Here is a 17,763-nt window from a genome sequence, read left to right on the forward strand (position 1 = left end):
TGCCCTGTAGAAATATGTCATCTTTGAGAATTAGAAGCAGACATGTGACCAAGTCCCAGGAGGCAAATTATATCCGTAGCTCCAGTGGGAGGACAGGATTCAGAAGCAATCTTTATATTACTTCATGTTTGTATTTAAAGTAGAAAACAGAAGAAAGACCAATCCGAGGCATTTGGTACAGAGAGGAATTGACAAGGGATCACCGAGGCCTCCCTTTTCGCATTTAGGGAGGGCTAAAAGAACAGATTTCTGATACTGGGAGGAAAAAAAAAATTACATGTAAAGAGTTATAACATCTGCCTTTCTCTGTAAAATGATTCCCACCAGATACACAGGACCCTTGTTAGATATCAGAATGTATTTTTTCCAATGACATGGGAGGCCCATGAAATCCCACTGCTTTTCCTGACACCATATTAGAAAACACCTTCTTTCCTTCTAGGGAAGGAGTTTGCTCAGTTGGCTTAATCAATTTTATGGTGTGCACCATAAAACTCTTTGAATACTTTTGTCCCTTGTTAGTGGCTCCCAGTAGGGCTAGCTCCAGATGGATACAGGAAGGAGCAGGGTTGGAAGCATGGATTGATGAATTCATGCACCACCACCACTTGCGAGGCACTTAGAAACTTCTTTTCACTGCCTCTTATCTTTTTTTTAAGACAACAAAGCCAAATTTCAAGTGCCTAGAAAGTACACAGCATTTTGCTAGGTGCTGTGAGGAATGCGAAGTTGATGGCGAGATGGTCTCTATCCCTAGTTTCTCACCATTTAGTGCAGAGATAGTATCTATATTATGTAATTCTGTGGAAAGCTGATGTGAAAATCTCACATTAGACATATAAATGAAGAACTGGGGCAGAATAAAGACATTATATTAGGAGTCTGTGCTTATATCTCCTTAATAAATAAGGAATGCCTCCCCATCTAGAACTCCATTTAAAGGTTTGCTACTCACCCCAGCTCCTCAGTACCCCACTCAGTACCTTTCATACAGCAAGTGCTTGACTGCAATAGTTCTTAAAGTTCTGTTTGTAAGTTATTCAACCTTCATGGTAGTGAGGAACAGTGAGTAGATACTGAATCTTTATTTGAGGAATTTATCCTGTTTAACATTGTTGGACTTTTTTCCTCTGATAAGTAGAAATAAAACATAACTTAAAGATAATTTTTTCATGCCTCTATTTGAAAAATCAGGAGCTGAGCAGGGGTTGGCAAATTTTCCCGTAACAAGAAACAAATATTTTTGCCAGCCATACAGTTCAACTCTGCCATTTTAGCATGAAAGCAGCCACAGACAATATGCAAAAGAATGGGTGTGGCTTTGTTCCAATAAAACTTTATTTGGAACATCAAACCTGGGAAGAATTTGGTCCATGAACCATAGTTTTCCAACCACTGACCTAGAATGATGTGATTCATTAAACTTCTCTTGAACTACAACAATTAGATTCTACATCTGTGATTGAAATGTGTGAAGAAATAAGTCAGTGAGAGATACACCTCCGCCTCTGAAGTAACCCCCCCAGGGGGACGAGTCAGCCAGGAACAAGCTTGCTTTCAGTGGACAGAGGTGGGGCAAGGACAAATAAACAAAAACAAGCAAATGAGCCCAGTCAAGATGGAAATAGTTTCCATGCTCATCTCAAGAAAAGTGTAATTCAGTGTACAAGGAAATTACCCTGGAATAGGATTACCTGGCTCTTTAGGCAAGTTGTTTTCTATCTCTGTGCCTCAGTTTCTTTAAAATGAAATAATAGTAATGATGATGATGTCCAAGATATGAAAAATATGTTGCAAGGATTGAGAGAGTTAATGAGTCTAACCTGCTTAAAACAGGCACATTGCACTAAGGAATTAGGGGCCCTGGTTAGAACATTTTTGTCTAAGAAGTGGCATTAGCATTACATGCATTTGACAGCCATCTTCACCAGGACAAAGAATAAACTTAAAAAAAAAAATGCTGGAATCAGGAATGGGAGAGTAGTAGAAATAGAAAAAATGTTGTGATTTGGGGTCTTCATTTTTATCCATTTCACTCAAATGAAGAGGCTCCATCCCCCTAGGAATCATGTACTACCAGTGCTTTAACTGGTTAAGCAGTGCAGACTAGCAAGCTTGGAAAAATTAAAATAGGCCCTCTATACATTTCAGAAGCTGGCCCAGAAGCCCATCTCCAGAAGCATATCATTAACATGTGTTTAATATCTAATTATGCCTGCCGGGTTGATGCCATGCTCTTTAGGTTCTCCCCAGAGCCTCTCTGCCGGCTGTCTTTCCACTGACCAAGTAACTCCCCTAACACCAGTACTGCCCATGTCAGCATCAGCTCTCTAAGGCGTCCTCAAACCATGAGCAGCTGCTGCTGAGGTTGCTACTGGAATTACTGCTGCTGTACACAAATCCAAACCGTTAGGGGCAGTAGTTATAGAGCTAGGACAGAAGCTTCTGTGCTAGGTAGAGAACTCAGTGAGAGCTCAGGGAACAGTCTTTATCACATGCCGGGAAGTTGGCACCCGGGATGGAGACATACTCTGACTGCTGCCACAGGTGGTCCTGATTGGAATGTCAGCAGGTGACCCCGGGGCAGGTGTGAACTCGACTCAGCTGGGAGCTAACTGTACCATGCAGGGTAAACCCATTAACTTGTCCATATCTTACTGTCACTGCAATGATGCAGACATGATTTTATTACCAAACTTGCATATGATAGTGTTTTGAAAAATGTAAAACATCATAAAAATGTAAGGAGTTATTTCTTTTAAGAGAGATGATAGAAATCCTTGTCATTCTCTAGAAATTTCCAAATTTGATAATTTGTTTACCTAACTTAAAGATGACTGCTATCTGTACTCACCACTATTAATTCCATAAGAAAAGATATTGAAGTTTATTTTGATCCAAACTGATAACAAAGGCATTTCTTCTGAATGTTATTTATAGAAGATCAGAGTCAAATCGTCATTGATGTTTGGAATATTCATTATAATAGTTCAAACAGAGAAAAATACTCATTTTTCATGGAAGTAGTACTATATAAGATAATAAATCCTCTACCTTCATTATTTCAATGAAGTCATGGAGTATCTATGTTTACAAATTTCAAAACTACAACTCAATTCAATATCCAAGCAAACTAAATTGTAAAGAAGTTGTTAGGATATCGTTGTTGCCCCCTTGGTGTGGTATTTATATCATTATTCTTATAAAATAATTATATAATAATATATAAGAAGAAGATTATGTTACATTCTTATTATTACGACAATAATTATATTTATATACACAGACATATACATTTGTATATATTAGATTCTAACTTGTTAGGGTTATCTCTCCAAAAGGCTATGAAATTTAGCCATTGGAGTCTATTATTTTGAGAGGAATACTCCAATTATTGTTCATTATTCTAAGCAGCATTTTTTAAGTTTAACTCATAAATCAGTAGACACATTCCCTTAGGAAAAATAAAATTTGAGAATTAGAGATTTCATTAAATTTCAAAGTATCATCTGGATAAAGCATTTGGAAAAAAGTCAATACATTTTATAATGACTTACTGTAAAAATCACTATACAACCTAAAAGCATAGAGAACTATTTCGAGACAAGGATAAGTTCACACTTCTCCTCTAATGGATCATCAGACATCCTTTTGATGAAACAACAGAATCACTTTCTTTCCACGGCTTAATAACAAGCTCTTCCAGAGCTTTCAAGTCCTATCTAAAGGTAGAACAAATTGAAACATTATGGAGAAAGAGATGCTTCTTTTAGAGCATTTGCCATATAGAAAGAGAGACAGAGAGAAACAGACAGAAAATGACAGAGACGGGGAAATTCACATTTGCTTGATATCTTTGGGTTCAATGAACAATGTTTAACTAACTTTAATATGGCGTGTGGATTACTCAACCCATGAAATTTTATGTAAAAATATATAAGCTTATCTAAGAAAACATATTAATTACAATTTTCTTTAGTAGTTCTATTTTAGAAATTCTGTATTTTCTTTTTCTTTTACTAATTGCCACTAATTTTTCAGTTCTAAAATCAATAATTGTGTTTGAAAATATGTCTTTAATACTGTTTGTAGAACAAAACAGTTTCTTCTGACTCTTTACTCATAGCTTTTCTCTAATTACAGAATTTAGGTTTACATACTACAAACTGAATTGATTTGAGGGTGGGGCAGTCAATGGATCAAACACTACACTTTGTATTCCCTGAAGTGATCAATTTGCCCTTGAGTTATGCAAATACAGCAGTGGCCTCAGGTTCTCCATTTTCCAAAATAATATCATATGTTATTTGCAAAACACTTCGAGCTTCTTCAAAAGCAGTATTATATAAAAGCAAGAATAGCTTATTAATAGAATAAGTCAATATGATAAATCAAAAAATATTAATATATAGAAGACTATAGGGAATGCTAAGCTTAATTGTTTATTTCCATTTTCCTTTCTGTGCCTTTATTAAAGCAGCCTTATTTTGTGTACCGTATGACAGGGCAGCTGTGGTTCATAATGTGATGTTGGGTTGCTTGGAGAAGACTATTCTTCCCTGTCATTGATTTTAGTGGGTGAACTTCCTATAAAAAGAACTCATTCTTTTTTTTTTTTTTTTCAATTAGCCATTTATTAACATTTGGTATAATAGTCTGTAGGATTGTTTTTTGCATCTGGAATTGTGGTTTAAAAAGTTATTGGCAAGTATCACTTAAAGTAATGTCTTTATTCAAGAATCAATGAAAAGCTTTTCACTAAATTCTTCTGAATCTTCGAATATTTAATATTATTCCCAGTAATCTTTCTGATTCTTTTGAGAGGTAATTTTTAGGAAGGTTAACACTTTTTTTTATTATTAAATCATAGCTGTGTACATGAATGTGATCATGGGGCACCATACACTGGTTTTATAGACCATTTGACACATTTTCATCACACTGGTTAACATAGCCTTCCTGGCATTTTCTTAGTTATTGTGTTAAGACATTTACGTTCTACATTACTAAGTTTCACATGTACCCTTGTAAGATGCACCGCAGGTGTAATCCCACCTCATTCTTGTGATACCACATACGTCTTGTTGAATGTGTATAATCAATCTTTAAAATTCAGTTTTTGAAGTTTTGAAAAACAAACATTGTGCATATGGTACAACAGCTTGACCTAAATGTTCAGCTGCCGTGTTTCCCCCTCTTCTCTATATATTGTATTTTTACAACCTAAGTGGAGGATTTGATTCTGAAATGGTAACATAAAGAACTTTATAAAAATATTAAGACATAGAGAACTTCTGAGTAAAAGTGGTGACTGGATCAGGATAGCAGATTGTCCCTTAGTGCTTAACACCCTCCCCACTCTCAGAAGGATGGGAGTGGAGGACAAGCCAACAGTGCAAGCAGGAACAGCCGTACGCCGTCTTGTGATATAACCTTTTATGGATCCTGGGAGAGAAAACACAAGATGCTGGTGCGGAGTTTTATGTTTCCAAATGTGTTCCTGTTGCCTCCTCCCAACCACCACCATCCCAACCCCAGTAAAAATAAGAGACAAAAATAATACTCAAAATTCTAAGACATACAGGAGAAATTCAAATGAGTGATTCTCAAGCATATTCTTTATGCCTTTTGTAAATCCAGCTTATTATCAATCTTCAGTGCTGTTATTTTGTTCAATGTGTCTCCTCTGCGATATTGACCTAATCAATTTCACTTTGTCTTGCTCTCTTACTGCATTTATATTCTCAGTAAGTTCTACAGCTTGAAGCACAAATGGGAAATATGCTTCTGTTCCTTGGATTTCTTACGTCTGCGACCCTATCTGATTCTGCAACTGTTTTGGATCCTCCTTTCTTCCCCATCTTGGTCATCCTCCATGTGAACATCTTTGCCCAGTGAAAGACTGAGGTCTTGTCTAATACCAGGGGACACCATTTTCACTATTTCTGTACAAATTTCCTCCTTGAAAACTCAATTTGATTTATTCTGATATAACATGAATCATTCCTTATTTTCCTTTGTTAAAAGATTGTTATCGAAAGGGTATATAAAAACAGGACATTAAAGATTTTATTTACCTATTAATTAGTGAAGGAACTGGTGAGATACTAAAACCAGTTCAAAAAAAAAATTCAAGGGAACATATGCATGTATACAGATTTCTCAAGTAAACTCACAAACATAGGAAAAATGGATCTACCTATACAATCAATGTATTTCACAAGACACAATATACATTTCTATAGTCAGGAATCATTTAAATTTTTATTAGTTTCCTACAATTTATAGAATTGTGAAATCACCTAAGGACAAAGAAAGGAGCAGAGAACCTGAAGGTTAAAGCTAGATATATATATTTTTCTCATTTCAAAGTCTTTCATAATTTTTTCTGATCCATTCTTTGAGACCTGGCTGTTGCTTTTAATCCAGGCTGCTAGAACCTGAGATAAGGGGAAGAGATAATCTAAACTTTTTGACATGCTTGCTTTTTTTTTCTTTTAATTTGAAGTAAGCTCTAACACAGGGATAGTCCAAATGTATTCAGAGGCCCCCAATGGATTGCTAAAACCTGATGTCCATAAGGTCAAGATTGCTGGGTTGACAGCTGTATTCATCTTGCAAAGTCATAGTAGAAAAAATTGCTGGCCTCTTAGAGTCAAGGCAGTGACACCAGATTGTCCTAGGAATCATTATATTGTTGTTTGTTACGCCCTTAATGCAAAAATGCACACATGAAAATGTTCTTAGTGAGCAATTAAATTTTTTAGTGTTAGTTCTCAACCCCTGAGTATACAATTTTTAATATTCTGTGTAAAAAATTAAGAAAGTACATATTACGTACATATTAAGAAAGGCAGCTACACACTAAAGTGTGATATCTGCCTGGAGGAAAACCACTCGTACAATTATTTAAGTTGCTAGTTGAACTTCCCACTGTGAAAACATGACTTGAGAAACAACTAATTAACAATGTGTGGCTGTTCAGACGTGAGTGTTCAGCAGCTATTTTCTCAAAAATTACTGCAGTAAGCCTATTACTTCAAGGAAAATAGCTAACGGTGTATTTTGCCAATCATGGAACTCAAGCTTTCAAAGAAAAATTAGAAGTCTGGAAAATCTACATTCTCCGTAATGAACTTGAGAGCTTCCTAACACTTTCTGATGATGTCGGTGGTTATATTAATTAATTTGATGTTTATGTTATTGTATTAAATTTCATTACATAAAAATTCTTATATGTGTGTCAATATTTGAAACATTTGCAAAACTCAATGAACCAATATTTTTCAAGTGATAAATGAATTGTGTTACAAAGTCATACACAGGCAAAATATCTATTCAAAGTGCAAGAGACATCAGTGAGATTTAATGTAACAGAGTGTGCACAGATCATTAATATAGTTTTAGATTCCACACTCTGACTAAACTTTAAAGAACTTCCATCAGTCTAGTTTGTATGTATTTGAAAAGGTTGTTCAAATAGCCCTCCATGTCTGGGTGAGGCTTGCCTTCGCATACTTCAATCAAAGCAGTAATTCACAACAAGTTGAATATGAAGTAGGTACGAGAGTCCAGCTGTCTCCCAGTAAGGTTGACGTTAAAGATATTTGCAAAACTCTAAAATAATACTGTTTCTCTCGGACACTTTTTGTTTTAAAAAGTATAATTACTTTTCACAAAACATCTTATTTAGGTTACCATGTAATAGGTAAGTGAACAGATTAATAAATATTTGAAAATTTTGTTTTAAAACTGTCATTCAGTGAATCAAAAGATGCATATTATGTAAATAAAAACTCGTTAGAGTTTCTCAATAGATTTTCAAGGAGTAGAGGAGTCCTTGGACCTAAGCGTTTGAGAACTCCTGATTTAATATAATTTTCATTTTAAAATACATATATAGTAGGCTCCTGCTCTTATAAAGAAAATGTTTTCCTGCATGTCTATCCATCTAGCAATCTTTGTATCTATCGAAGTATTTGTTGAATATTAATGCTGAGCATTTCTGAGGATTGTACTTTTGGAGATACTTAAGACGCTGTTGTTGGTGTCTCTTTTTTTTTTTTAAATGAAGGCTGTTTAATAGTCAATCTCAATTCCAGGTAAAAGCAAATCTTTTGTTGGTGTCTTTTCTGTTACTTGAATGCAAAAAACAATGTCATCATCACAAATACACATATCCATGTAATAAAAAGAATAAACAAAAGAAGTAGGGAATAGGGAAACACGAAAATATTAAAAATGTATATTCCACAAATATATACTGAACTCAGTATATACATCATGAGAATTATTTGCATTGATTTGAATCAATTAGAAATCAAAATGGAAATAATAAAAAAAGACCTCTGTTTTAGTTTTCTAATACAGAAATTGAAATGTATTCTCTTACAGTTCTGAAGTTACTTATTCTCTTACATTCAGAAGTTTAAATGAATATATGGGGATGAAATTAAGTTCATCAGGGCTGGCTCCTTCTGGACAGTCCCAAGGAGAATCTCCTCTGGCTTCCGGTGGCTCTCAGGATTCTGTGGCTTGTGGCTACATCACTCCTGTCTCTGCTTCTCTGGTCACATAGCCTAATACTCTATTGCTCAGTCTTTTAAGGACATTTGTGCTTACATTTAGGACCTCCTCAGGTAATTCAAGATAATGTTCCCATCTCACACTCCTTAATTTAATCACATCTGCAAAATCTGGTATATTGGGTAACTAATGGTATATTGGGTAACTAACGTTCACAAGTTCCAGCATTTAGAATGAGTCTTGTGGCCATCATTCAGTTCACCATGATCCCATACTTTACATTACATAGAAAAAATCAATTCCAGGTAGAGTGTAAATTTTAAGTAAAGTTTATTGAAGATAATGTAGGAGAATAACTTTGTTAATTTGTGGAAGGCAAAGATTTCAGATGACATGAAAAGAATAAATTATAACTGGGAAGGAAACAGTTCATAAATTGGCTCACACTGAAATTAAGAAGATACATTCCTCAAAACTCACCCTTAAGAGATTGGGAAGTTAATCCACAGAATTAAAGAAGATATCTGCAACACATATAGTTGACAAAGAGCTTCAAACAAACAAATAGAAATATGGACAAGAAACTGACTTTTCACAAAAGAGGACACAGGCAATTGCTAGGTGACAAACAAGATAAGTTCTGTAAGTTCATGTTGAATTTGTATGTAAATTGGAACAGGTACATATACCTTATACCTGTAATAGCCTGCATTCCTAAATGCAGGTCATCAGTTTTTGTAACTTGGGGACTTAACTGTAAGTCTTCATTTGTAAGCTTGAATTATACATAAGCCAGATGTTTGCAACTTGGGGGCTGTCTATATTTAGATAGGCAGTAAACATGAGACTATGTTTAACTTCATCAGTAATCAGAAAAATAAAAGGTAAATCTGTAATAAATACAAAGTCATTAACCTCTACAAGGTGACCATGCCGAGTGCTAGTAAAGATTGGGACCAGCTGGACTCTTACACACTGCTGTCAGGGAGGTAATACAAACAGTCATGTTGGTAAACCAACTAAAAGTTTATCCTATTTTTATTTTCTGACAGAGAAATTCAACTCTTAAGCGTAAACACAACAGACGTGTGTGCACTGTAACAGGAAGACACTTGTAAGATTGTCATAGCAGCATTACTCATGACAGTCAACAAGTAGAGGGGAAATGACCATCTACAGTAGGAAGAACAACTGGCTTGTAAATTTAAGGGAATTTTATAAAGCAATGACAATGAATAGACCATGGCATAAATAGCATCTCTCAAACACAATATTGAGCAGAAAGACATAAAATAGTTCCCCCTTATCTCTGGGGGATATGCCCCAACTCTTCATGGGATGCCTGAAACCATGGGTAGTACCCAGCCCTATCTATACTGTTTTCTCCTAAACATACAGACCTATGGTGCTAAAGTTAACTTTATATATTAATCATAGTAAGAGGTTAACAACAATAATAATAGAATAATGATATCTTTATGCTGTAATAAAAGCTATGCAAATGTGGTCTATTTCTCTCTCTCTCTCTCTTTTAAAATACCTTATTGTATTGTATTCACCTATTTTGGGACTGTGGTAAGGGAGAATCAGTGCAGACACAAAGAATATATACAGTATGATTCCACTAATATGAAGATTAAAACCAAGCAATACTAACCATACTTGCTAAACATCAGGATAGTGGTTAATTTGGTGGAGAGAAGAAAAGAGCAGTGATTGGAAGGTTATTTTTGTTGTTAATTGGGTTGGTGTTTAGATGAGTGGGTTCACTTTGTGATAACTCAGTAAGCTACATGCTTACAATTTGTGTGATTTTCTGTGTGAGTTATACTTTAATTAAGAAAGTTAAAAAGAGATATCTATTAACTTACAGAAGCAGCTGTCTAAAATTCATTGTTAAGTGAAGAAAAATATGAATCAAGCTATTCATTAATTTATAAATAAAATATGATCTTGCTTTTAACACTAAAATTGGCATATGTAAATATTTATGTGGATAGGTGATAGAAAATATGTCAAAATAGGGTAGTGAATGGAATGGAGAGAAAAGGGAATATTTATTTTTTATATGTTTCTTCATTATTCCAATTTTTATGAAAAATGTATATTATTTTGATATTAAGATATAAAGAATTTTGGGGTGGCACCTGTGGGTCAATGGAGTAGGGCATCGGCCCCACATTCTGGAGGTGGTGGGTTCAAACCCAGCCCTGGCCAAAAAAAAAAAAAAAGATATAAAGAATTTTAACAAATCAGAAATAGAAAATAGCATTTATATATTAGATTCAATAATAATGATGATAATAAATACCAGTTATTCAACATGTACCTGGAACTTTCCATTTATTATTTTATTTAATTAACACAATAATTCTAACATCATACTTAGTTACTCTCATTTTCCCATTTTAACATATGAGGAAACTCAGATCCAAAATAGTTAAGAATGTCCACCTGTTAGAGAGTCAGAAGTTAAACTCATGTCCAGTTCATGTTAATAGCATACTCTCCTAAGCCTGTGGAAAATAACATATATTTCTAGGGCGCTCGTTACATTGAAGAAGGATCTACTAACTGTCTTACCATCCCACTGAACAATTACTCTTTGGAAACAAAGATTGTATTTGTTGAATGAATAATTGTCATTGAATAAAATATAAATCTCCATTAATTACTAATGTGTTGTTTGTTCTTATAGGTAGTGAGAACAGTTTTGGAGAACAGTTTCTTCATTTGTTTCTCGTGGAAGGAAGGCCCACAGTTAAATACGGATGTGGAAGTCCCGAGAATATCTTGACTCTTTCTGCCAATTACAGCATTAACACAAATGCATTCATCTCTATCAGAGTCCAGTAAGTACTATATTCCACTGTAGTGCTCAGTTCTACAAATTGTTTTGTTTTTATTTACTTATTTTTGGCTTTTTTTTATCTTAACTTTTTTTTGTGTGGTGATGTGGAATACAAACTGAATTATGGTATAATGTGATACTATCATTTTGAAATCACATCTTATACACAATAATTCAATTTACTTGAAAATGATATGGTTCAAGCAGATAGTAAAACTTCAAAAGGTTCGGTTGAAATTAAGTTCTAGTTTAATTATTCAAATATTTTTTGAGTAAAAAGAGTTCAGCTGCTAGGAATTGGGGAAGGAATCCAAAGAATCTGCACAAAAATAGAAACCCCAATAAAAAAGAAAAACCTGTTAAATATCAATGGAAGTGTGTGTCTGGATTATATAAATTTGGGTAAAGTAGTCTTTAAATTATTAATACTTTATTCTTCAGTTTTAGAAAATTTAGAAGAGAGAAATGGCTAAATACGATGGTTACATCCCAAGGGTGTTACTAAACAAAATTTACATGTAGCAGCCAAGAATTTAAAATAATTCATCAGTATAGCAATTTTGCAATAATGGTCTCCAAAGTTACTCTATATCAGTGAAAAATACCATTTAGTGACTGAATTTGTGTGTAAGATGACAATTAGATAAGTTAGTCTGATCAACAGAAATCTTGGCTAACCTATGAAGGTTAGATAAATCAAACAAATGTTCTAAGAGACTGCATCAATCTGAAAATAACATCAACAAAATTGATACCAATCTGAAAATGTAAACTCCTTACAGGCAGGAATGGTATCTTGCTCATTTTTAATGCATTTGTCTCCTATCTGACAAATAGAAGAGATTCAGTAAATGACTGAATGAAAGAAGAAATGAGGATGTCTGAGCTGGACAATTCAGTTGATTACAACAAGAAGGCAATGAAATTACTGTGAAGTAATGAAATTATTATTCTTAATTTAGGTATACCCTTTGGAACACTGAGTTCTATACAAACAAAGCAATCTCTTTCACAGGGCTGGACAACTCATATTTTAACCATCTCTCTTATAAGAGTTTGCTTCTGATCACAAAAAAGAACCAGTTAAGAAAATGAATAACTTAGAGAACTATTTAAAAAACATTTCCATTGATAAGATCATCATTTTATATAATGTCATAACTACATATGAATGGGCAGTGGCACATTCAATTATACATGAAGTAATTTCTATTTTTGTTCACACTTTCCTTAATGAATAATTTTCCTATTCATTTGTAAGTAATAGTACCCTAATTAAGGAATCCTCAACTCACTCATATTCTTAAATAGCCTCAAGTTGAAATAATCATATTAAAAAAAATTGATGCTTCCAAAAACACTGAAAATCCAAAACTTTCCAACACTTTGGATTAATTTTATGCAAAATTACAAAGTATTAATATAAAGGAGATATGTATATCTCTAGTGAAGCAAAAATGCAAATATGCTTTATTTTCTAGGTAATATCCTATAAGAACTCAAGGTGACAATAGGCTGACTCTTGTACTACATTATCTATTACCTATTATATATCATTAATTAAAAATTCTTGAGAGTCCATTTGCTAAGGACTCTTTCACTGGGTCTTAATTTTTGCCTCTCATTTTTATTTGTGTTTCTTCTGTTTTTTTTTTTATTCTATATTTAATTTTATTTATTCACTTAACAAATAATTCTTACTATATTTCGAGCACTATACCAAGCTTCTAGAAATGAATGGTAAGCCAAAGCAAAAAATGTATGTACAGTTTAATGAGGGAGATTGACAGATAGTCACACAAAGCAGGGAATAATTAAAAATTGAGATGTGTTATAAGTGAAAGAAATGTGGTGCAGAAAGAACAAGTCACAAAATATCCTAACCCATGCTAGAGAGACCAAGGAAGCTCTTTGGAAATTAACAGAGGTGAACTTCATAAAAGAACAACAAACCATCAGGCAAAGCTGGGGTCATACATATCAAGCAGAGGAAAACGTATATGAAAAGATTCTTGGGTGGGAAAGTACCATGGTATATTCAGAGAACCCATAGGTCTGTGTTTAGAACAGAGGCACAGAAGAGAGTGGTTTAGTAATTGAAGACAAAGTTTGAAAGTTTAGCAGTTGGCAAAACTTATCCAGCTTTGTATGTTAGGGAGTGATTGCAGGAGGATCAGTTAAATGGCTGACATATGCCCACATTTGGTGGTTTGGACTAGCATGAAAAGTGTGACTGATTATCAGAAGTAAAAGCAGAGGTGTCAAAAATGAATATTCATTTTCTGATGCACAACTGAATAGAAGATTTTATCGTCCACTGTGATAGTAAAGAAGGCAAGAAGAGCAGATTTGTTGGAGAAGGTCATCAGTTCATGCTTAAGTGTAAAGAGGTTAAGAAGCCTTTGAAACACAAAGCAGACTTTTCAATTGGATATGTGGATGTAAAACTCAGGGGAGATGTCTGGAGGAGAAATATAAATTTAAGAGACATCAGTGTACAGATGTAACTGAAACCATGGGCATAGAAAAGAGTACAGAGTAGAAAGAATTGCCTGGGACTGAGTCTTGGGGAGCTAAGTTTAATGACTTATAGTGGAAGTGAACCTGTAAATGAATCTGACAGGGAGTAACCAGAGCAACGGTAGAGAACCCCAGAGTTGGAATATCAGGGAAGGCAACAGGAAAGTTTATCAAATGCTCTAATAGTCCATGGAACTGTCCACATCCTTCCATACCTGAAGACATCATTGTAACAGAATAGAACGAAAACACAGATTGAAGAAAATTGAGATAATACATTTGGACAACTCTTTGAAGAAGTTTTAATGTGAAGGTGTACAAAGAAGTAAGGTGGTGACTAGAGAAAAGTGAGGAACCAGGAGGAAAAATATAAGATGAAAGACATTTGAGAATAGTTCATTGTTGACTAGAATTATTGTGTGGAAGGTGTTAATACCTAGAAAAATAAAGAAAAAGTTGAGAACATAAGGTCTCTCAAAATTTGTAGTAATAAGATAAAAAGAAGATTCTAGCCAGAGGGTAGAGGAAATGGAAGTGGACACACAGAGACGGAGGTTTCGGATTCGTGTCTTTGGGCGTATCTTTTGATCTGTGATTCCCATTGCGTTATCCGCATATTTGATCAGTGATTCCCATTGCATTATCCCGGTATTTGATCTGTGATTCCCATTGCGTTATCCCCGTATTTGATCAGTGATTCCCATTGCGTTAACCCCGTATTTGATCAGTGATTCCCATTGCGTTATCCCTGTATTTGATCTGTGACTCCCATTGCGTTAACCCCGTATTTGATCAGTGATTCCCATTGCATTATCTCCATATTTGATCTGTGATTCCCATTGCGTTATCCCCGTATTTGATCAGTGATTCCCATTGCATTATCTCCATATTTGATCAGTGATTCCCATTGCGTTAACCCCGTATTTGATCTGTGATTCCCATTGCGTTATCCGCGTATTTGATCAGTGATTCCCATTGCGTTATCCCCGTATTTGATCTGTGATTCCCATTGCGTTATCCCCGTATTTGATCTGTGATTCCCATTGCGTTATCCCCGTATTTGATCTGTGATTCCCATTGCGTTATCCCCGTATTTGATCTGTGATTCCCATTGCGTTAACCCCGTATTTGATCTGTGATTCCCATTGCGTTAACCCCGTATTTGATCAGTGATTCCCATTGCGTTATCCCCGTATTTGATCTGTGATTCCCATTGCATTATCCCCGTATTTGATCTGTGATTCCCATTGCGTTATCCGCGTATTTGATCAGTGATTCCCATTGCGTTATCCCCGTATTTGATCTGTGATTCCCATTGCGTTATCCCGGTATTTGATCTGTGATTCCCATTGTGTTATCCCCGTATTTGATCTGTGATTCCCATTGCGTTATCCGCGTATTTGATCTGTGATTCCCATTGCGTTATCCCCGTATTTGATCTGTGATTCCCATTGCGTTATCCGCGTATTTGATCAGTGATTCCCATTGCGTTATCCCCGTATTTGATCTGTGATTCCCATTGCGTTATCCCCGTATTTGATCTGTGATTCCCATTGCGTTATCCCCGTATTTGATCTGTGATTCCCATTGCGTTAACCCCGTATTTGATCAGTGATTCCCATTGCGTTATCCCCGTATTTGATCTGTGATTCCCATTGCATTATCTCCATATTTGATCTGTGATTCCCATTGCGTTATCCCCACACATGCAACTGTCGATGCCACTATCTCTTTCTGTCTCATGTGGTTGCTCTTACTTTTCTATCATTAGCTGGGCAAAATTTAGAATTCAAAAGGTCTTTTCAAGCAGCTCTTTTAAATATCATAATTCTCACTAACAGGACTCGTGCTATGCAAATTCAGGATAAATTTCTCTCAAAAAAGCATATGAATGAGGCTTCTTTTAGTAATATGAATATTGATGGAATTTCATGCATGTCTAAGAGGTTCTTGACAATAATAGTGTAGCACAATGGATAAAAACTTATTTTTCACATATTAATAGGTTGAGCCATAAGTTAAACGGGTAAAGGATGGCTTTATTTTTATTTTGTTTTTAGCCACTATTTTTTAATTTTGTTATTAGCCGGTATTTCCTCCTACTATATCCACATTATATTTGTAGGGTAGAAGCAGTAGAACAAACTTGAATAAGCTACTTGTAGTGATTGAGGTCAATTCAGTATCGAGATAGAAGTTCTTCTTAAATGAAATGGAGCAGAGATCACAGTTCTACAGATACATTGTGATTCATACTCACGCCCGGTTTGTCTTTCATTTCAAGGAATTTTGAAAGCGATCACATACAGAGAGCTATTGGTTTTCGCAAGGGTTATTCTCTTTGGGGGAAGTTCAGAAAAATTGTCCTACTATATATATACTTTTTAAAGTTTCTGAAGTTTAAAAAATTCTGGCACCTTTACGGTCTGTTTTACACAAAAGCTAACTCTTTACCCAGTATTTTATTCTCTAAAAACACCCTCTGTCCTTTCCTCTAGGCAACAGACTATGTTATCTGCATGTTTTGAAACCTCTCAGCCTGTTCCGCCTTCTTGGATTCTATCAACCCGAACACCCAATATTTCCTCAGAGATTTATTCAGAAGTATAAAGTTATCCATTTCTATCGAAGGTGCACTCTAATCACCAATCATTTATTTTGGTTAGCACATTCTTAGGAAAGTCCATGTGGAATGATAGCCAAAAATTGCAACACTGCCAGAACCACATATCCCCAGTAGACACTTTTTAATAGCAGGTTAGTGTAAACAGTAGTGCACAGTTTAAGATCAACTGTACAGAGTCTGGAAATGTGTCTAGTATTTGGGGCAGCAAGAACCTTTGTTAGTACTTATTAAAGCTCAAACATATATGAGAGAAAACCACTGCAGGCATTTTTATTTTAAAGGTGATATCAAATTACCTTTTTAAATATTCAGTCCAGAAAACTGCTGTTGAGATTTTTTTAAAGGTACTGATTTTTATCTCCGGTTGATCTTTTAATTTCTATGAGATAAAAACTTCATACATGAGTCTGTGTATATATGGATATGGATATAGTGTTTATGTACATCATTTTATTTAACTTTTTATTCATTTTAATTAACTCATATCCCACAGTCATTTGACGAATAAGGTAGATACAAAATTTATTATAATGCAAAATCAGCATTAACCTCAAAAGAATGGGAAATAAGGATTCTGAATAGGACTGATTTGGGTTATACCAAATTAAGATATTTTTAAGTAAGTTTCTAATTTATAGAAAAATAAGAAAGTAACAAAGAAAAAAAACTTTCATAATAACCTATATTTAATTTGTCAAAGGCCTTTCAGACAATTCTACTCAACATTAGATTCCAGTTTTTTGCCATTTATATATGTAATTCATATTATATATAATATATAATAGATATAATAAATACATATAATATATAATATACAATAATATATTCTTATTATATATATAATAAAGTTAAACTTTCTCCCTGTAACTTTATGTAGAGAATGAACAGGAGCTACCCAAGCTTATGTAAGAAGAAAGAACATCCATAATGTATTAACAGCTATAATTTTGACAGACAGCAGCTCAACAATGTTATTTATGTTTTTAATTTTCTAAAATAAATGAAAGTTTTTCACACATTCCTGATAGTTAATATTATATAAGCTATGGATTGCATGCCGTTAGACTGGGAGCCAAGAAACTATGTAATAGTCAGAACCTTCACTTCTTGAAACAGATGGTGACTTTTGAACTGTGCTAAATCTATAAGATATTAGATTTATTCATAAAATGTTGCCATGTCAATATGGAAAGTTTGGCAAGATTTTCATCTTAAAAAGGTCAAACTTCATCACTTCAAT

The 17,763-nt window shown here is 34.5% G+C and overlaps 1 protein-coding gene across 1 annotated transcript in view; it reads left to right on the top strand.

Moving 5' to 3' along the window:
* EYS (eyes shut homolog) overlaps nt 1-17,763 on the top strand; it is a 1,685,250-nt gene that overhangs the window by 1,357,299 nt on the left and 310,188 nt on the right. The window contains 1 exon segment of the mRNA XM_053601630.1: nt 11,225-11,378. Coding sequence (XP_053457605.1) covers nt 11,225-11,378 — 154 coding nt within the window.

The sequence above is a fragment of the Nycticebus coucang genome, chromosome 9 (assembly GCF_027406575.1).
Source record: "Nycticebus coucang isolate mNycCou1 chromosome 9, mNycCou1.pri, whole genome shotgun sequence".
Lineage (NCBI taxonomy): Eukaryota > Metazoa > Chordata > Mammalia > Primates > Lorisidae > Nycticebus > Nycticebus coucang.